This window comes from Piliocolobus tephrosceles, chromosome 1 (assembly GCF_002776525.5).
Source record: "Piliocolobus tephrosceles isolate RC106 chromosome 1, ASM277652v3, whole genome shotgun sequence".
In the NCBI taxonomy this organism is placed as follows: domain Eukaryota; kingdom Metazoa; phylum Chordata; class Mammalia; order Primates; family Cercopithecidae; genus Piliocolobus; species Piliocolobus tephrosceles.
In genome coordinates, this window is record NC_045434.1 from 39677123 (window position 1) to 39699625 (window position 22503).

At 42.7% G+C, this 22503-nt stretch overlaps 1 protein-coding gene across 1 annotated transcript in view; it reads left to right on the plus strand.

Annotated features, from left to right (window-relative positions):
* Positions 1-5429: 5429 nt before the first annotated feature.
* Positions 5430-22503, plus strand: part of LAMC1 (laminin subunit gamma 1) — a 120019-nt gene continuing 102945 nt past the window's right edge. The window contains exon 1 of the mRNA XM_023203483.3: positions 5430-6136. Within this exon, the coding sequence (XP_023059251.1) occupies positions 5722-6136 (415 nt within the window). The 5' untranslated portion in view covers positions 5430-5721. The remainder of the gene's footprint in view (positions 6137-22503) is intronic.

Below are 22503 nucleotides of genomic sequence, written 5' to 3' on the forward strand. Positions count from 1 at the left end.
CAGTTTGCATTGGATGCATGGGTAAAAACAGGGGAACCCTTATACACTGCTGGTGAGAGTGTAAACAAGTACAGTCACTATGAAGAACAGTATTGAGGTTCTTCAAAGAACTACAAATAGAACTGTCGTACGATCCGGCAATCCTACTACTGGATATATATTCAAAGAAAGGAAATCAGTACACCGAAGATATATCTGTTCCCTAAGTTTACTGCAACATTACTCACAACAGCTAAGATATGGAATCTACCCACCTGTCCATCAACAGATGACTGAATAAAGAAAATGTGGTATACACACACAGTCACACACAATGGCATACTATTCAACCATTAAAAAGAATGAAATTCTGTCATTCATAGCAACATGGATGAGCCTGGAGGACATTATGTTAAGTGAAATAAGCCAGGAATAGAAAGACAAATGCCACATGTTCTCACTCATATGTTGAAGCTAAAAAAGTTAATCTTGTAGAAGTAGAGAGCAGAATAGTGGTTAGTAGAGACTGGGAAAAGTAGTTGGGATGGGGATAGATGCAGATTGGTTAAATTATATAAAATTACAGCTAGTTAGGAGAAATAAATTCCAGTTTTCCATGTAGCACTATAGGCTGACTACAGTTAAAAATAATTTATTATATATTTTTAAATAGCTAGAGGAGAGGATATTGAATGTTCTTAACACAAAGAAATGATGACTGGGCACGATGGCTCACACCTGTAATTCCAGCCCTTCGGGAGGCCGAGGCGGGAGGATCGCTTGAACCCAGAAGTTCAAGACCAGCCTGGGCAACAAGGTGAGGCCACATCTTCACTAAAATTAAAACAAAATTAGTCGGGCGTGGTGGCCCATGCCTGTGGCACCAGCTACTCAGGAGGCTGAGGTGGGATGACCACTTGAGCCCTGGAGTTGGAGGCTGCAGTGAGCTGTGTTTGCACCACTGCACTCCAGGGTGGGTGACTTAAAAAAAAAAAGATAAATGTTTGAGGTGACATATATGCAAGTCACCCTCATTTGATGAGTATACACTGTGTGTATCAGAACATTATTATGTACTCCCATAAATATGTATGATTATTATTAGAAAAGTAACTTTTTTTTTTCAAAACAAAGGAGTTTGGCAATTCTGTAAAAAAAAAAAAAAAAAAAAAAGAAGAAGAAGAATTGGGTGCATGGGACTGAGTGGGAAGGAAGGGTTTCACCTCACACAAGAGGAATCCTGTCTTTACCTGAGCTCGCCACAAAAGATACCTTATCTTGTTTTGCTTGGATTTGTACCAAGGACCTAGGCAGGATCTATAAACCTAACACAAAGCATCATGTGTAGTCATTGTAACTTTGAAGAGGGATATTGTCATTCTCTTCCAGTATCACATTAATTTTTACCTAATTTTAAACTCTTATTTGATAACCTAAAAACTTTGGGAATGTGAGAACCCTCTTCCCTTATCCTGTCTCCTATCATGACCTTTACATAACCGAAAAGGAAACAGCGTTGGTCAGGGAGCCAGAAAGAGCAGGTTCCCGGCCTGACTTTCCTCCTACTTGTCTACAGAGGTTACTTAATCTCTTTGAGCCTTAATTTCTTCAGCTCCGCATAGGTGATAACATTCTTTGCTTCCTTGTAATTTTGAAAAGTGTAACATAGAATGTAAATATAGGCTAACATTGTCAATCATTATTAATAATTATTATGTTTAGGTTGCATTTCTAAATATAAAAAGATAAAGCATATAGCATAGTGAGGCTTAGGCTTGGGAAGAATACAAGGAAATGAGGTCAGAAAGAATAAGGACTGAAAAAATAAACGCATTGGTAATTATAAAAAGATAAAAAATGACAACGTTGCAATGGAAAGGTCAGTGCAAACTTTTAAATTATTTTTCTAATTATATCACACATTCTAAATCCTGCTGTAGTAGACATCCGTTATTTTTTTCTGCCTTGTAACCTGCCCTCTTCTGGCAACAGCAAGCTTTCCTTTCAATTGCTTTTCCCACATTCCATGATTTTCTGGTGGGCTGCCAAACACCACACACATGGTATTCTATTTACCTAGCTTTGGGGGTATGCCAGGTGACCAAAGTCAAGCCAATCAGCATCCTTCCTTGAATTTATAGATTATGAAGGGAGAAATCTCTTTTCTCTGGAGTTTCACATTTTTTTTCTTTAATTGGAGCTCTCTTGCCCGTACAATAAACAATAAACAATTTCATTTCCTCATCCTGCCTTTGTTGCTGCATAGAGACACTGATAATTGGGCACTAAGATCATCTTTTGAGGGACCTGAATAAAACATTTTGCGTCTAAGTACCATGTCTGGTAGATAATGAAACTCCCCACCCCCTCCCTCTCCACCCTCCCTCCATTCTCTCTTTTTTCTCTTTTTCTTTCTTTCTTCTTCTTTTCTTTCTCTTTTTTCTTTCTCTCCTCCCTTTCTTCCTTTTTTCTTTCTTCCTCTTTCAGATAATCCCCTCCCCTCCCTCCCCTTCCCTCTCTCCCCTCCCCTCCTCTCCCCTTCCCTCTTCTCTTCTCTTTCTTGAGACAGAGCCTCACCCAGGCTGGAGTGCAGTGGCACAATTTCACCCATTGTAACCTCTGCCTCCTGGATTCAGGCAATTCTACTGCCTCAGCCTCCCGAGTAGCTGGGATTACAGGCATGCGACACAACTGCGGGATGATTTTTTTTCTTTCTTTCTTTGAGACAGAGTCTCTGTCGCTCAGGCTGGAGTGCACTGGCGTGATCTTGGCTCACTGCAACCTCCGTCCTCCCCAGTGCAAACGATTGTCCTGCCTCAGCTGCCTGAGTACTGGGATTACAGGCGCGCGCCACCACACCTAGCTAACTTTTGTATTTTTTAGTAGAGTTGGGGTTGCACCACGTTGGCTAGGCTGGTCTGGAACTCCTGACCTCAAGTGATCCACCTGCCTCAGCCTTCCAAAGTGCTGGGATTACAGGCATGAGCCAACGACCCCGGCTGGCCCGGCTAGTTTTTGTAATTTTAGTAGAGTCAGGGTTTCATTATGTTGGCTGGGCTGGTCTTGAACTCAAGCAATCCTCCGCCTTGGCTTCCCAAAGTGCTGGAATTACAGGCTTGAGCCACCGCGCCCGGCTGATAACGAAATTTCTAAGCACATAAGAGCATGCATTCAAAAGGCACTGGAGTTTTTTGAAAAACAGGGTAACCTGCAGTAAAAGAAAATTTTACACACTTTCACTTTTTTTTTCTTTAAATACTAAGTCTATTTAGTAGACTGTGGCATCTCCAGGTGGCTAAAATAATTTGTTGATATCATCAAACATCTAATTAGTGTTCAAATTTCTCAAATTGTCTTAAAAATTCTGTTTTAACCATTGATTTGTTTGAATCAAGATCCAAATAACGGAGCAGAATTTTTATCACCAAGTCCACTGGCTGGTTACACTTTACCTCTTTTCAAAACAGATGTTTGTCACTGTAACACATTTCTATAAGCAAGAGAATTGAGGGGTTAATTCAAGGTCTCTATATGTGCTTTACAAATATCAGATAGGCTCTGGTAATTAAATTACGGAAAATTCGCATAAGTAATATCTTGATGTTAATCTTGGACATTAGGACTCAAAAGGCAGCAATGACAAACCCATTTATGTTGATTCCACAGCCTTTGGGGTCTCCTTGCTTTTATTTTGATTGTTGGAAACAGACCCACGCTTTGGCCACTACATAACAAAGTACTAAAAATGTATAGTAACGCAAATACATTCACATGTTTATTAAAATATAGACACGTTTATTACAAATCTGTAGCTTTATTTACAACTAACATCCTTATTTTTGTCCTATATGCCCACGTTTGTTCTCAAGTACAACGAAGGACTGAGAGAGCACATAATCCCCTCTAGGTGTAAATGAACGTATTTATTTTGCTTCAACTCATGTATGAAAGGATTAAAAAGTTATTATAGCCCCCACAACTTAGTGCTCCCAAAGAGAAGGTGCCAAGAATGAGGCACCTTTAGCCATGCATAATCTCCACCCATCTCATCAAATAAACGGAACAGTGATGAACATACTTGCTAAGCTCAGTCGTGTAACACGTCCCTAGATTCCCCTCCCTTCTTCATCCGACCAGAACATTATCCTTAAGGTTTTCCTAACTAGCAGTCTGCGTCTAACACTGACTCTAACTATCCAGAGTCACCTAACATATACTTATTTCCTTGTTTCAGATTCCCATTATCCCTATCTTAATGGGACAACTGGGTCCGAAACTATGCGTGTGTGTGTGTGTGTGTTCTGTTTTGTTTTTGCCATTTACTTATTATCCGCACCTTATCATCAAGTTCCTGAAAAGCTAGAACAAAACAAATCCGTGTCATCCACTATGTGCATCCTCTCTGCTTGGGGACGCCGAGGGTTTCAAGCTGCTGCCTCCTTGCCCTGGTCTCTGCTTGCCGTATCAGCACTGGGTAAGCGCCCAGGTTCTGCTCCGGGACTAAAACTCATGATCTTCTGGCTCAGGTTCTGTGAACTGAGTCATTCTGGCACTGAGAATATTCCGTGACTCAGCAGGCCCGAAAAGGAGGATGTCAGAATCCACATAATTTCGAGTCTTTTAAAGGCAAGCCGAGGAACACAAACAACACAGCGGAAGAATTTCGCAGTGGGTCGTGCGTACCCAAGGGAAAAATGTCATTCCATTCCCAGCCTTTTCACTTCCTTCCTTGCCCCGGTAAAACGACTGGTTACATTTTAATTCAGCGGCAGGAAATCGCTTCACAAAACTCATCTGGCTGCTGCGGGCCCTTCTGATTCTCCAGGGACCGTGTCGGCCCCACGGACGCCCCGGACCTCTGTTCGGGAGGGGCTGGTGCGGGACCCCGGGCAGCAGCGGGCGCTGCCGGGTGGGACCGACACCTGGCTGGGCGGGGACCCTCCTGCCGCAGCCCAAATGGGCGCGAGGCCCCAGGGACGACCCCGAGCGACCTCCTGACCCGGCGTCGCCCCTCTAAGGCGCCCTCCCCCGCCTCCTCCCGCAACCCAGAGTCTCCCAGGCCGCAGAGGCCGAAGACCCCGGCGACTACCGCGCGGGGAGCCGGGTCTGCGAGGCCGCCCTTCCCTCCCGGCATGCACCATCCTGCCGCCCTCCCCTCCCCTCCTCTCCCCTCCCCTCCCCCAACCCCCTCCCCGGCTCCCCGCCCACCCCGCGCGCCCCTCCCCCCTGGTCGCGCGCCGCGGGCCCGAGCACGAGACGCCACCGCCCCTGCCGCCGCCTGGAGTCGCCGGGACGGACGCGCAGTCCATGGGGCGCGCAGGGCCGGGGAGTTGCCCCAGGGGCCGCGGGAGTTGCTGAGAGGAGACCGGGTCGGGCTTTCTCCTCTCCCAGACCCCACCCCACCCTGCCGATCCCACCCCCTGCTCCTTCCTCCCCGGGGGCGCGCACTCGGGCACGCGCTCGGAAGTCGGGGGTCGGCGCGGATTGCAGGCTGTTTCGCTGGGTAGGTTAGGGAAGCGCGGAGGCGGCGCGCGGGGGCCGCGATCGGCGAGCAGCGCGGTCCTCGCTAGGGGCGCCCGCCCGTCAGTCTCTCCAGCGCGAGTCGCCGCCACCGCCCGCCCCGGAGTCAGGCCCCTGGGCCCCCAGGCTCAAGCAGCGAAGCGGCCTCCGGGGAACGCCGCTAGGCTAGAGGAACACGCCGGTGCCCTTGCCTTCGCCGTGGGCCAGCGTGCGGGCGGCGGGATGAGGGGGAGCCAGCGGGCCGCGCCGGCCCTGCGGCGCCGGAGGCGGCTCTGGCCCGTGTTGGCCGTGCTGGCCGCCGCCGCGGCGGGCTGTGCCCAGGCAGCCATGGACGAGTGCACGGACGAGGGCGGGCGGCCGCAGCGTTGCATGCCCGAGTTCGTCAACGCCGCCTTCAACGTGACCGTGGTGGCTACCAACACGTGTGGGACTCCGCCCGAGGAGTACTGTGTGCAGACCGGGGTGACCGGGGTCACCAAGTCCTGTCACCTGTGCGACGCCGGGCAGCCCCACCTGCAGCACGGGGCAGCCTTCCTGACCGACTACAACAACCAGGCCGACACCACCTGGTGGCAAAGCCAGACCATGCTGGCTGGGGTGCAGTACCCCAGCTCCATCAACCTCACGCTGCACCTGGGTAAGCGGTGACAGCCCCGTCCCCTGCTACTGCTCGCCAGCAGCCCAGCTCCCGGACCGGCTCCGTCCCCGGACCCAGACAGCCGCGTGTTGGCTCTCTGTTCCCCGGCATGGGCCACCCAGAAACTCCTTTCTCCAACTTCTGAAATAGATCTTGCTTTTAACATCCCGTGAGGGCCAGAATGTTCCGCACGAGTCTCTGCTTTCCTGTTCTTTCTGACTTAGCGGGATTCTGGCTCTCTGATTATTCTGCATTTCGGCTGTTAGGATTGTGGTTCTCCCCGCCCCCCACCTTTTTTTTTTTTTTCTGAAGCGTTAATCAGAAACTCCCATCCCCACTTTTCTCTTTGCTAGCAAGGCCATCACAGCGCATTCTTGGATCAGAAACAAGAAGGTCCGCCTTAAACATTTTCGCCTTTAAAATGTTTAGATGTCCCTCCAAGGCTGAGGGTGATTACTCTGTTGAGTTAAGGGGGAATTTGAGAGAAGCAAATGCCTTCGCTGCCTATATTGCCTATGTGGAATTAAAACATAAATTAACTTTTGAAGTGATTGTTCTTTATAGCTGCTCAGCCTTAAAAGCCACAAAGCGATTTGACTGCTAATCCTGATGCAGAATAAACAAAAGGAAGTGCACTCACTGTAATTGCTGGGCACAGCCTTGTCCCTGGGTAAAAAGGCTCTCCTTTACTGTCTTCCCTTTTGCTTTCATTCAAAGCGAGTGTAGAAACACGTATAAGTGATCTTTCAGAAATCAGGAAAGGAATGTATAGAAAACTTCATGGCAGGGCAGTGGATGAGGATGAACATGTGTATCTGGAAGTACCAAAAATAATGTTCTATCTAGGTAAGTTTTTCCTCATCTTTGAGATATGTAAATAGGCAGAAAGTTTCATTATTGTGTTTAACCAAGGAACCAATGTGTGAGAAACTGACGTTTGACTTAGCGCTTCACTCCCCATTGCCTTGGAAGGCTTGATTATTACCAGTAGTTGGTACTAACGAACTTCCAGAGAGAACAGACTGCCCCAAGCCATTCTTCTGTCAAGGGAGGGTAATTCTGTGAGGCTAATATCCCTTAGGGGTGTTGGAAAGGAACATGTTTTGTTGGCAAATGGTTCTTTTGATCATGGTTTTGCTGCTCTCCGGTACACTAAACTTTATTTAAGTATCAGGATTCCAGAGAAAGAATTTGACTTACAAAAAGTACTTTGAAAAGTGGGATTAAATTATTGTGTGTGGAATAAGTGTTAGAAAAGCAGAATTATTTAACATCTTATTTGCAGTTGAGTCATTAAACGAAACATTTTGAAAATAATTTCATAAAACGATACTATGAGGTATCTGTTTTTCAGGGATTGAAGAAGTAAAGTGCACTGAGTTCAGTTTTTTAAAGGTGACTTTCTAAAGACATAGCTAGTGACCGAGGATTTCCTAAGATCTGTGAGAGTGCTCTTTATTTTCTCCTGTTGTATTTTTTAAGTTGGCCAAAATTATTTTTGAAATTTGTATCTAAGTATTTTTGTTTAACTTTTGACTTGTTAAAGTTTCTGCGTTCAAGTTTGAATACCCTTGAAGTCTTATTTTGTTCATTTTCAGATTTTAAAATTTTCAAAGAAAAGGCGTTGCCTGATGTCTCAAATCTCAGATGCCTGAAATTCAATCGACAATTACTGAACAACAGTCTCTTATTTACATAAAGGTGGGGCTGTCAATCTTGGCTCTCTGAATTTTCTCTTGTAGGCACTGTGTAGCTAAAGGTCGTTTAAGGTGATTTCAGAGGTAGATAGATTACTCAGTGATTACTACCCTGTTGCAAAGATAATGTGGTAGAGTAAGCTGGTGTCAGTTAAGTTAGATTGCTCCCACTGGGAGGCAGGTATGTTAACTTTGGGTCATGGTTGATTAAAAGGTCTAAAGAGATCTTAGATTTTACCTCTAACATCACTTTTTACTATAAAATGTTTTATGCTTGGACTTGGTTTTGCTGAAATTTCCCTCAACTTTTGGTAATATTGTTGCTAAATGAAATTCATAAAACTGAGTTTAAAACTTGTAAGTTAAGAGTGTTTTCTTACAAGTATTGTGATTAACTGTAAAAATATGTACTTTTTAGTTTAAACTAACTTGACTCGGATACTTGACTTACACTTGCTCTTGGATCAGAAATGACATCCTGGAAGAAACCATGTGTCGTGGAGGAGGTGGGAAGGGGGAAAGGTTTGTGTGTAGTGAGGTTGAGGTTTCTCTTTCTTTCCCCCCTCCCCGCCTTGTCTTTAATGACAAGATTATATGTATACATGTATGTTTTGATCAACAATTTATGACAAGTATGCAAGGTGTTATGTGTCACTGTGTGTTTTGATGTTCAGCATATTCACTCCCCAACTCCAGTTACTCCATAGGCTGTAGCTAACTGATTATTTCCCATGAATTAAAGTACCATGACTGTTTTGTGCATCTATTAAATCTCCCTTCGAGTTCAAATTTCACATACCCTTAAACAAGTGATGCATATTGTGCTTTGCCCTTACAGAGCATGTGAAACTAGAAATGAGTAGTGTGAAAGAGCTAGGTCTAGCCACCACTTTTCTAGCCTTCCTTTTGATGTTGAACTTTCAGTACAGTAAACTTTAAAATAAAGTCAAATCGTACATAATGTAAGTAGTTATGTAAGTGTTTTGGTGCTGACTTTTTTAAATTATAAAAATGAAACATGACATTGTAAATTCAAACAATAAGTATAGTGACAAGTGAGTCTCTTTATCACTACCTGCTAAGCTCCACGCCCTAGAGACCACCATTCACAATTTCTTATATTAATATGACCCTCTAGAAATTTTTCGTGCATACACATGTATATATCAAATTATAGGATCATCGTAACTGGTACTTTTTGGGAGGCTGAGGCGTATTTTAACAGATGGCAAATACAAATCTGATTATTATACCTGTATCATCATTTGCTGTACAAAAGCCAGGAAAATCAGCGTTGATTCTGAAAATGGCCATCTCTTAAGCACCATACACAGTAATCCAGGGTGCAGGGTGCGGTGCGTCCTCGGATAAAAAGAGTTAAAGTTGCTATGGGAACCAGAATTGCACTTTCTGCTTGTTATGGGGAGAAATCTCAACCAGCCACCCTTTTCTAAAAACAAGTCTTTTTTGTTTCGCCTTCAACTTCTGGATGGATTATTCAATTGCTGTTAAAAAGTTTGGCTTTTATGTCTTATAAGTTATAGTAAGTTTTTATCAGTACCAGTGGGGTAGTTGATACTATGATTGTAGCTGAGGATTTGCCTTTTATTAAACAGCCCCTTTAATTAATTTGATAATGATTGTGGATGGAAACTTGGCAGACAGGATCCTAATCTTGAGAAAGGTAACTTTTCCTTTTTCTAAAAACAGTTAGATTAAGGAAAAGAGTGCTTATAAAACCAACCCAATCAAAGTTTATGGAACTCCTAAAATTAACACTGAGACCAGATTAGTTTCCAAGCTCCTCATAAACTGTAGGAACCAATAGTGATTCAATGAAGCTTTTAAATCTGTATCTGAATATCTTCTTTTGTGTGTGTAAATTAGAATAATTGATATATAGGCTATTGTCATTTATTTTCTTTGGTCCTCTGCTGAGTGTGTATGTATTTAACATGGAACAAATGGCAATTTTTCCCTCCAGGAAAAGCCTTTGCAAGGTGGGTTCTGACTGTGTCAGGGAATAGCTCACTGTGGTGACTTCACTGTGGTATTTGTGCACCCTGAGGGGACACTATTTTAGTTTGTCTCACAAAGGCCTGATTTACATTTTGCAGGTTTCAACTTGAGAAGTTAAGGAGCTCTTCCTTAATGGCCAGCAGTTGTTGAACACAGTTTTATAAAGTTGCTGTTGGCTGTTTTCCTGTTCTACAGTTCACTGCGTTTTCTCCAAATTCCTTCTCCATTCTAAGGGCATTCAAAAAAGAATTTACACATTAGGGGAGAAGTTGGAGCTATAAGGCATCCTGACCTCACCTCTTCCATTTGTCATTGGTCACATTTGTGGGAGGAATCAAGTTTTGACTATTTCAATTCTAAATAATTTTTAAAAATTGGGTGTGCCTTTTGCTATGCACTCCTTCCTCCTGTGCATACTTTCTCATGTTATTGCCAGATATTCTGCAAACGTATTAAAAAATACTCTTGAAATACATACCACTGTACCTGATAGAAAGATGTAGAAGATTGAGGGTCCTGTCTTCAGAAGATTATACTCTATTAGGAATTTACACACTCATAATGACATTACAATAATAAATCAAGGATGTCTATATTTTACATTTTACAGCTTATAAGGCCTCCAATTTATCACTGATGAGATTTCTCACAATGCAATGAAGGCAAAGATGCTTAGGGTTGTGATTTGCCAAAAGTCATGGGGGAGATAAGTCTTTGACTACTTAGTTGATTGCATTCGTTCTTGCAGCTTGCAGCTTCTCTAATGAGTCTCTCAAAAGAATGTCTGCTTTATCCTAAGCCACTTTAAAAAGTTCATGTATACCCTGGTTCAGAGATACCATACTCCTTTGGTTTTCCTTGTTTTTTTCTCCTGCCTACTCCTTCTTATTTTTTATTTTTATTTATTTATTGTTTTGTTAGATGAGTCTCGCTCTGTCACCCAGGCTGGAGTGCAGTGGCCCCATCTTGGCTTACTGCAAGCTTTGCCTCCCCGGGTTCACGCCATTCTCCTGCCTCAGCCTCCCGAGTAGCTGGGACTACAGGCGCCCGCCACCACCACGCCTGGCTAATTTTTTGTAGTTTCAGTAGACACTGGGTTTCACCATGTTAGCCAGGATGGTCTCGATCTCCTGACCTCGTGATGCACCCGCCTGGGCCTCCCAAAGTGCAGGGATTACAGGCGTGAGCCACTGCACCCAGCCTTACTCCTTTTTATTTATGTTCCTAGATTCCTGTCCATGCTGTTCACGCTTTGTGGATGAACTCATGTTTGTCTCAAGGCTTTATTTGCAATTTCATTTGTAAATTTTTAAGTTCTAAAGTTGTATTTCTAGTCACCTCTTTTTCCACATCTGAAAACTTGTTGGTTCTGGTCAATTTGGGATGTCCAGAGACCATATTCAAAACTAAATTCACACCTTGTTGTCTCACCCAACTCAAAGCTCTTTTGGTATTCCCTATCTCAATGAACTACACTGCTGTCTAACACTGAGGCTGTCAACCTATGTTGCCCAAGTCTCTCCTGAAAGAACCATGCTTGACAGGCTTCATGAGTAAAGACTACCCTGGGAAACAGTTGAGATCCACTGTTGTGAGATGGGTCAGTTCTGGGTAGCTGTAACTTCACTCCTTTCTTTCCCACCAATCCTTACTATAATCTGTCCAAGACTCTACTTTTACCTTCTATATCCAGACACTGTGTGTTTTGAATGCTTATCTTTCCATCCTCTTTGTCCTTGCCTTACTGTAAGTTCCCATTGCATTTCACCTGGATTGTTGCCACAGCCTCCTAATAAACTGGTGGGCTTTCTACCTCCAGCTTTGCCCTTTATATTTGGGCAGCCATCCTTTGGACTGAGTGATGGTTCTAAAATGCAAATCTGATTATACAATTTTGCAGCTAAAAATTCTGCAGTGGTTCCTCAAGATTTTAGGATGAAGTCCAAACTCCTTGACATGGTGTACAGGGTACTTCAGGATCTGGACCTTTTTGTCGCTTCATGTGCTCACAGGGCTGTTCTTTGGTTTGGAACACTTCTCCCAGGTGTTAATACCCTTTAGGACTCCTTCCCCCATTTCTCTCTCTCTCTCTCCCCTTTCTACCCTACTCCCTGGCTTGGATTAGGTCTCCCACTCACACCACCCTGTAGGTATTTATCACAGTCCCTATCACACAGGATTATCTGTTTCTTTACTTGTCTGTTTCTACCTTTAAACCACGAAGTTTTTGAAGGACGAGTCAGGGGTTTAGTAATCTTTTAGTTCAGTTAAAGATGACTAGTATTAGTTAATTGTTTGTTATGTATTAGCACCAATGCAAATTCCTGGATGTGTAGTGATTCAGGGGATCATTGCCCTGACCTCATTCTTAGATGAGGTGTAAATGCAGAGGCCCATGTGTCTCGATTTGGGGGTAGGCAAATGATGGCCTTCTTAGCCAAGTCCAGTCCAGGCCTGCCACCTATTTTTGTATGGGCTGTGAACTAAGGATGGTTTGTACATTTTTAATTGGTTAGAAAAAATCAGAAGAATAATATTTTGTGACATGTGAAAATTTCGTGAAATTCAAATTTTGGTTATCCATAAATTTTTGTTGGAGCACAGTTTAGCCCATGTAACAAAGCATTGTCTGTGGCTGTTTTTGCACAGGAAAGGCAGAGTTGAGTAATAGCGACAGACTCCATATGTCCCAGCCCACAAAGGCTGAAGTATTTACTCTCTGGCTATCATAGCACAGGTTTGTTGACCTCTGTTCTGGAGCAGTACTTTCATGTTATATAGTAAGTCCTAAGTGACAGATGCAAGCACAGAGAGGATTCGCTTCACTATTTGGGTGGAGACTGGAGGCATTCTGTCTCCAGTGACCCTTGTCTGGCATAGTGTTCATAAAAATATATGTACAGTGAGTGAATAAATGAATGCCTGAATTATAAAACTCCCAGAACATTGAACATTAATTTAAATTCTTCAAAGCAAAACTTTTGAGCTTGTGTTTGTTTTTTATCAGTGCCATCTCTCCATTTTATAAGATATAGTCACTGTAATAGCTAATGTTAAATGTAGTATGTGGTTTTATTTCTGTAAATTTTTTTTAAAAAGTACTAAGGTATGGAACTGGTATGGAATTGGAAAGGCCTATGACTTGTCCTTTTTTGGGTAAAAATTAGACTGTTATGTGACTTGAAGTCAGCCTAGATAAATCTTAGGAGAAAACTCATGAATTCTCACATGTGAATATGTATTTCTGAAATGTTAATTTGTATTTTTTTCCTTTAAAAATGGACATAAGCAAATTTTATTTAAAGTATATATATATTCTATAGTTTCAGCTACTTGGGAGGCTGAGGCAGAGGGATCACTTGAGCTAAGAAGTTTGAGGCCGTAGTACACCATGATTGCGCCTGTTGAATACCCACTACACCCCAGCCTGGACGACATAGACGCTATCTCAAAAATCAAATCAAATATATATATATTCACATGTACATTGTTGAAATAGATTCTTAAAGGGAATTATTAAACCGTTGAGGGGAAAGGTTACAATGAAGTATCTTATTTGCTTGTTGTGTATAGCATCCTTTTAAGTTTAGTGAAGTCATCATGAGTAGATTTAGAAGATAGGCATACTGTCTCTTTAGGATAGTGAAGAACTGTAAATGGAGAGTACGGTCCAGCCCAGTGTATTCCACATTAAAGTGGTTAGGCCGACGAGCAGTAACCACATGTTAATCTAGAGTTAATAGGCAGCAGCAACAGTTGCTTCTTCTTTTTTTTTTTTTTTTTTTTTTTTTGACAGGGTTTCGCTCTTGTCGCCCAGGCTGGAGTGCAGTGGCATGATCTTGGCTCACTGCAACCTCTGCCTCCCGGGTTCAAGCGAGTCTTCTGCTTCAGCCTCCCGAATAGCTGGGATTACAGGCATGTGGCACCACACCCAGCTAATTTTGTATTTTTAGTAGAGAGGGGTTTTACCATGTTGGTCAGGCTGGTTTGGAACTCCCGACCTCAGGTGATCTGTGCGTCTCGGCTTCCCAAAGTGCTGGGAGTACAGGCCTGAGCCACCATACCCGGCCCTGCTTCTTTACTTGTTCATTTTTCCTGCTGGACTTTATTGACAGCTCTACCACTGTTCTGTTTGGGTTTTAGGGAAAGGTGTTAAAGTTTAGAGCAGAGCTGTTTGTTTATTTTTACTGCTGAAAATTTCTGAGGTTTTTAAAAATATGGGATTAATGTTTCTTTTAAGTTGTCAGCTTGAAAGTGTATAATTTCAAAATGATTTTGTGCTGATTTTATTACTTTGCCTTGGTTGCTTGCTATAAGACTTAAGATAGAACTTGCCTTGTGGAGAAGAATAGAGTAAAATAAAATAATTTAAAAATAAGAAAAAAAAGATTAAAAAAAAAAACAACAAACCACCTGTGTAAGAGGGCCCTGCTGGATTTTGCAAGCATCTCCTTTCTTGTGACATGATAAAGTTAGATGTTTGCTCATTTGGGTCTAAAACTGACAGCTTGCTAATAGGGGTTACCAGAAAACCCATTTATAGAAACATTCCTGAGATTTTAGAGTACTGCACCAGACTAGGGTGGCACTAATTAAGTGTGTCTGCTTTTCTATGCGTGTGCTCTTCTAGGGGCCAGCCTGAAATAAGTGGGCCCGGTCAGCCTGGTACAGCTACATATTCATGAAATAAAATAAAGCAGACTTCACTCTTTCTTAGACAATGGCACCCTCAGATCTCTTGCAGGAGAAGAACCTTATGGTAAGGCTGGGAAATGAATAAGGGGATTTACCTTATTTCTTTTGAACTTTAGGAGTTACATTTCCTCAGTTCCCTTCTTTTACTCTTTGTTTCCAACCGCGTGTGGCCGCTTCCTCTTATATTGAGGGCAACGTTAGATTGTTTTATTTTTAGATTTTTGTTATTTTATCTTTTTGTTTTGAAAGTTGGAGGAGATATTAATTCAGAATCAGTCTTCTTCACATTGCTTGCTTTTTTTTTTTTTTTTTTTTTAAAGAGACAAAGTCTCACTCTGTTGCCTAAGCTGGAAGTGCAGTGGTGCAATCAGAGCTCACTGCAGCCTTGACCTCCTAGGCACAAGTGATCCTCTTGCTTTGGCCTCCCACAGGGCTGGGAATAGAGGTGTGAGTCACTATGCTTGGCCTCTTTTTTCTTTTCTTGAATTTGGTACGTGGTCTTGTGTAGAGTTAAGGACTCAGTCAATTTTGTTTCATGATGATAAATCACAGTACTGTGTATGTATGAAAGTTTCTGCTAACCAGAATGATTGTGTCAGTGACTATACAGGTACCTGTCTGTTTTCAGAGACATGGTTAATGACCAGTCTCTTTTTTTCCCCGTCTTCTTTAGAGTTCTGATTTTGTATTCTATTCTTGAGCTGGGTGGAGCTCAAGAATAAATTTTACATATGTAAAATTTCAGAGCTATACATTTAATATTTGTATCCTTCATTATATGTAAATTATTCCTCAAATAAAAATGTTAATTAAGAAACTCTCAACCAATTGTAGTACAATATAATATAATTGATTTTTTTTTTTTGTATGATTTTTGGCTTAGAATAGAAGAGAACACAATGTGAGGCTTCATCATCTAAAATATATTTCTCTTACTGTCTTTCTCCCCTCTACCAAAAGTTGCTGGCATTAATAGGCATTAACAGATACTTGCTGAGTGATCACATCAGTGAACTAGCTGGTTTTAATTGAGTTATGAGCCCATTTTCATTGAAGTACCTGCAAAGCCCTCTCATACGATCATGCTTGATAGACGCCTCAGGCAGTGGAGCATGGGAAACCTGGGGAAGAGCTGTCCTCTGTTCTCACCTCACTTTAAGCAGGTAGTGGTTTTGGTTGATGCTTCATCGTTTGATGTGGTAAAATGGTAAGTCTGTGGGTTTTGCTGCAGGTTTAGAGAATTCTTTAAGAATGTCTTTCCATGGCATATGCTTTGGTCACAATGTCTGGTGCTTATGTAACTTGCTATTTAATCTTCATGGTGAAACGTAAATGTTCCACATATCACTTAAATATGGGAAGACCCCATCTTCATTCATTTAAACATGGTCTAGATAATGGCTTTCTCTTATTGAGCCTTTTAGAAATAAAAAGTCTGAAGTTTGAATTATGTGGCTTTCTTGGAAAAACTTATTATTTATTTATTTATTTATTTATTTATTTATTTTTGAGACAGTCTCAGTCTGTTGCCCAGGCTGGAGTGCAGTGGCATGATCTTGGCTCACTGCAGCCTCCACCTTCCAGGTTCAAGTGATTCTCCTGTCTCAGCCTCCCGAGTAGCTGGGATTACAGGCACACACCACCATGCCCGGCTAGGTTTTTTGTACTTTGTTTTAGTAGAGATTGGGTTTCACCATGTTAGCCAGGCTGGTCTCAGTCTCCCAAAGTGCTGGGATTACAGGCGTGAGCCACCGTGCCTGGCCGGAGAAACTTAAAAAGCTATGAAATATTTCCAGTGATCTGAAAAGATCTACCCGCTTAAAATGAGATGAGCTTTATTGCATTTTGATTCTAATTAGTGGACAAAGGACTTATGTAAATAAGACTGCTGGGGGAAAATGGTTCACTCATAGACGTTGTATTATGGGGTGTGTGAGTTATGATAGATATTGAAGATGCTTTTTATATCCTAAAGATACTTTTATTTGTAATGTATTTGAGGAGATCAGACAGAAACATTGACCTGTAGGCAAAATAATTCAGTTGAAACTTTTTTTCTGAGATGGAGTCTTGCTCTGTTGCCCAGGCTGGAGTACAGTGGCACGATCTCAGCTCACTGCAACCTCCACCTCCCAGGTTCAAGCGATTCTCTTGCCTCAGCCTCCTGAGTAGCTGGGACTATATAGGCACACGACACCATGCCCAGCTAATTTTTGTATTTTTAGTAGAGTCGGGGTTTCATCATATTGGTCAGACTGGTCTTGAACTCCTGACCTCGTGATCTGCCTGCCTCCGCCTCCCAAAGTGCTGGGATTACAGGAGTGAGCCACCGCGCCCAGCCCAGTTGAAACTTTTTAAATTGTTGGGAGAATACCTGCGGAGCATTTTGAAGAGTAGAAATTGAAGTCAGCCAGGAAAGCTTCCTGGATCTTGAAGAAAAGTAATAGACATGAGTGTAGAGTGTTTCCAGGAAGGTAGAGTTGTTTGAATAAAGATCTAAAAATAGTTAGATAATGGTGAAGGCATTATTTGCCATTCATGAAGCAATGAGGATGTGCCAGATGGATTCTGGGGAGAAGAAGAACTTGAAAGCTGGGTGACAAAAGAAAGTAAATTACCTTTTGTCAAGTGCCTGCTGGTTACCTCTTTGAATTCTTCAGACTTGAGAACTATTGTTAACCCCTGGGGAATAATTGTATGACTAGTGACTTTTCTGAGGTTGCATAGGTTGAAATCCAGACCTGCTGTGATACATAGATTTTGCTTTTGCCACTCTGCCGTGTTAGGTCAGACCTGCTGTAAGTGAAAGTGAATTCTAGAAAGACCTCAAATTGAGGAGTGAAATGAGAGTGCTAAAGAACTAAGCATTGTTTCTCTGATAGACCACTGCTTGAGGATCTCTGGATTTAGTTTGCTCCTGTTAAAAGGGCTTTACACTTATTCTTGAAGAACAGAGGATTTTTTTAAATTAAAAAAATATATTTTTTTATTTAGACAGGGTCTTGCTCTGTCATCCAGGTTGGGGTGCAGTGGCACGATCGCATTTATTACAGCCTTAAACACCTGGGCTCAAGCAAACCTCCTACCTCAGCCTCCTGAGTAGCTAGGACTACAGGCATATACCACCATGCCTAGCTAATTTTATTTTTTTTGTAGAGATGGGGTCTCTCTATGTTGCCCAGACTGGACCTGAACTCCTGGCCTCAAACAGTTCTCCTGCCTCAGCCTTCCAAAGTGCTGAGATTACAGGTGTAAGCCACCATGCCCAGCTGAGGATTGTTTATAGTGGAAGAATTTTAGGTTTTGGGCACATGTACTAGTTGTATGATGTTTAGCTGTTAATGCTTCTAGAAATTTCTAAGGAGTTTATTGAATTTGAGAATGAGGTCCTGGATTGTGTCAGTGTCTATTGATAGAAAAAAATATGCTCTACCTGTGAAAAGAATATTTCTTTTCTTTTTTTTTTTTTTTGAGACAGAGTCTTGCTCTGTCGCCCAGGCTGGAGTGCAGTGGCCGGATCTCAGCTCACTGCAACCTCCACCTCCCGGGTTCGCGCCGTTCTCCTGCCTCAGCCTCCTGAGTAGCTGGGACCACAGGCGCCAGCCACCTCGCCCGCTAATTTTTTGTATTTTTAGTAGAGACGGGGTTTCACCGTGTTAGCCAGGATGGTCTCGATTTCCTGACCTCGTGATCTGCCCGTCTCGGCCTCCCAAAGTGCTGGGATTAGAGGCTTGAGCCACCGCGCCCGGCCGAAAAGAAAATTTCTACACCTTCTGAATTTACTATGCCAAAGGGAAAAGTTAGGCCCTAGAAACTGAGTCACATAACGTAGCTGTTTTTCTTCTCTGGTGCGTGACTGTTGCTTAGGGACCTTTGTGTTGAGACGTTAGGTATAACCAGATACCCTATTCTTTATTCAAACCTAGACTAAGTGAAGCTGGAGGTAGAGACCCCTGTGATTGTTATTGCTTTACAATGGGATGTTAAGCAACTCCCTTAGAGTATAATAGTAACCAATCAAATCTTGTATCTGTATGTTAGCCTTATATAGAAAATGTTGTAATTCTGTTCTACTTCCCTATTTTTGCCCATATAAATGATCCTCACCTTTCCCAACACTGGGAAGTGCTGAGCACCATTCTTCAGTGTCCATGTTTCGTGGACAACTACCCTCACTCTTTGCCCTTGAATGAATTCTTTTTTTTTTTTTTTTGAGACGGGGTCTTGCTCTGTCTCCCAGGCTAGAGTGCAGTGGCGCAATCTCGGCTCCCTGCAACCTCTGCCTCCCAGGTTCAAGTGATTCTTCTGCCTCAGCCTCCCGAGTAGCTGGGATTACAGGTGCTTACCACTGTGCCCAGCTGATTTTTGGATTTTTTAGTGGAGATGGGGTTTCGCCATGTTAGCCAGGCTGGTCTCGAACTCCTAACCAGGTGATCTACCCGCCTTGGCCTCCCAAAGTGCTGGGATTACCAGCGTGAGCCACCACACCTTGCCCTTTTTTTTTTTTTTTTTGATACAGAGTTTTACTCTGTTGCCCAGGCTATAGTGCAATGGCGTGATCTTGGTGCACTGCTACCTCTGCCTCCTGGGTTCAAGCGATTCTCCTGCCTCAGCCTCCTGAGTAGCTGCATTTATAGGCATGTGCTACCACACCCAGCTAATTTTTGTATTTTTAGTAGAGATGGGAGTTCACCATGTTGGCCAGGCTCCCGACCTCAAGTGATTGCCCGCCTCGGCCTCCCAAAGTGCTGAGATTACAGACATGAGCCACTGCGCACAGCCGAATGAATTCTTTCAACTGGATCCTTTGTGAGAAAGACATTATTCTTATTTGTGAAGAACAAAGGATTGTTTTCTTTTTTCTTTTTTTGTTTTTTAGATGGTGTTTCACTCTGGTCATCCAGGCTGGAATGCAGTGGCACGATCTTGGCTTACTGCAACCTTCACCTCCTGGGTTCAAGCAATTCTTCTGTCTCAGCCTCCTGAGCAGCTGGAATTACAGGCACCCACCACCACGCCTGGCTAATTTTTGTATTTTTAGTAGAGATGGGGTTTCAGCATGTTGGTCAGGCTAGCCTCGAACTCCTGACCTCAGGTGATCCATCAGCCTTGGCCTCCCAAAGTGCTGGGATTACAGGCATGAGCCACTGCGCCTGGCCCAAAGGATTGTTTTCAATGGAAGACTTGTAGGTTTTGGGTACTTGAACTAGTTGCATGATATTCAGTTGTTAATGGTTCTAGGAATTTCTAAGGAATTTATTGAATTTCAGAATGAGGTCCTGGATTTTATCAGTGTCTGACAGGAAAAGTGTACCCCACCCCATTTCCTGAGAGATGGTCAGTGCCTTCATTTATACAGGAATGCCACCATCTTATCTCCTTTCTGCCTTATCCATGACTTCTTTCTGGTTGTTGAGAATTGCTGAGTTTAGTTCACTTGCTTACCTTATCTGACATTATTAAAGATAAGGCTGCCTGGTCTATCTTCACATTCTAGTTCTTTCCCTCTCTGCTCCAAGTAAATTCTAACCCTTACATGGTATGTTTTGTTGTTAAAGTTTGCTAACTGAATAGGTCTAACCCACCTTTTGTTAATTGATAGATAGATAGCTACTGTAGTCCCGGGAGCTTTCTTTGTCAGTATTAACATTATTCAGGTTCAGAAGTGATACCATTCACTTTGATGTCTGTATATGTGAATTTGCAAATCTGTAAGTCTCTCTTTCCATCTTCCCCTCTCTCTTTCTGCCTCCCTCCTTTTCTCTATAGTTTCCCCAGAGTGTTGCCAGGCTAAGGTTCAGTCAGAGGACTCTTAGATACCTTAGTTTTTTTGGTTTTATTTTTGAAGAAAGGGATCATAGTTCCCATTAGGACATGTATTTATAATGTGTTTTCTTTTGCTCTCCCACCACACTCTACCTCTGCTTCTAGAACTTAAAATTCTACGATTGTTGTTTTCTCCCTCATGCCCCATCCCCTTTTTTAAAAGAGTCAAAACTCTTATTATAGTAGAACTTTACAGGTTTGAGTTGGCTGATTAAATATATTAAGTATTACTGAATCACTGCCCTGCCTTTTCTGCTTTCTTTACAGACCTGTTTAGTATACATTGTATGTACTTTTTTTTTTTTTTTTTGAGGCAGAGTCTTGCTCTGTTGCCCAGGCTGGAGTACAGTGGTGTGATCTCAGCTCACTGCAATTTCTGTCTCCTGGGTTCAAGCAATTGTCCTGCCTTAGCTTCCTGAGTAGCTGGGACTGCAGGTGTGGGCCCCCATGCCTGGCTAATTTTTGTATTTTTAGTAAAGATGGGGTTTTACCATGTTGGCCAGGCTGGTCTAGAACTCCTGACCTCAGGTGATCCACCCACCTAAAGTCCTGAAATTACAGGCGTGAGCCACCACTCCTGGCTCACAGATGATTTTTTTTTTTTTTTTTTTTTTTATTGAGACGGAGTCTCGCTCTGTCGCCCAGACTGGAGTGCAGTGGCGTGATCTCGGCTCACTGCAAGCTCCGCCTCCCAGGTTCATGCCACTCTCCTGCCTCAGCCTCCCGAGTAGCTGGGACTACAGGAGCCAGCCAACACGCCCGGCTAATTTTTTTGTATTTTTAGTAGAGACAGAGTTTCACCGTGATCTCGATCTCCTGCTCTTGTGATCTACCCGCCTCGGCCTCCCAAAGTGCTGGGATTACAGGCGTGAGCCACTGCGCCCGGCCCACAGATGATTTTTAAATGCTCTTGCTCAGTTTCCTTTCTTACAGGGAGAGTGGGTGGCACCCTGTGCTATACCAGAGGGCTGAGTGTTGGGTTTAGAGTGTCCTCAATGTCCTCCCTTGTCTCTGCTGTTTTTTATTTTGTTTTGTTTTTGGTCAGTTGGTAAAATATAAATGCATAAATGTTTTCTCAAGGCTTTTCCATCAACTTTCTCCAGAGAGAATGAAGGGATCCCAATGATTTCCAAGGAGAAAGTTTTGCAGTTTTTAGAAGGGGGTAGTGACTGCATGATGAAATGAGCTGAATAGCTTGTTTTTGAGTTTTCACTGGTGGGGACTGGGAAGTGATATTTTCCTGCCCTGGCATCACAAATCCCAATTAGAGGCATACCCCTATTTTGATGGTGCTGGTGACGTCATCTGTTTTGATGCCACTAAGTTTAAAGAATTTTTTCTAAAAAAATTCTGGATCATGATCTGATAAAGAGTTGAGCATGCCAGAATTTTCATTGAAATTGTGTTCTTTTGGAGGTGGAAATAAATAAGGGACTAAGGGTAAAGATTGTGGTGAGGTCAGGGGAGGGCTAGAAACCAAAAGAGCAATTGTGTACATGAATTGCTTTGGTCATGTGATTGCCCCTTCTTGGGTAAAGGGTCATGATCAGTGGCCTTCAGTGTCTTGGATTAACTTTCGGAGCAGTCCATACATAGTTTTGAATTTGTGGTATTTTAGACAAGTTCATGGGATAGAAAGTCTATTGGAGACTATAAATTCTTAGAATTCTACAAATTATGAGCATTTGTGGGAACATCTGTAATGCAGCTGTAATAAAATTTGTTTATTATCAGGATTGCTTTAGAGGCTTTTGCTGGGTTGTTTATTACTGTTTTCAGCGTTTTTGCCACATGCGCTGAAATAGCATCGACTCCTAGGTAGATTTCAGGATCATTCAGTTTTGTAGCCATTCTAATCAGGTTTAAAACATATGTCCACTTTAGAGCTCTTACGTCCTGGCACAGACATCTGTGGTGAATCTAGGCCATTTCAAGATGGACGCTGATTCTGGAATTAACATACTTCCCAGATGTTTGTAGTACAGATTTGTTTTCTGTGCTGTCTGTCATGTGTTCTTCTGTGTCTGTCTCTGTCTCTGTGCTTTCCTCTGTTTTTCCTTTTAGAATCCCTGGGGAAAGGTAGGTATCTGCTTTTTGGATTGGGAAATAGAATAGGCGTTAAATTTTTGG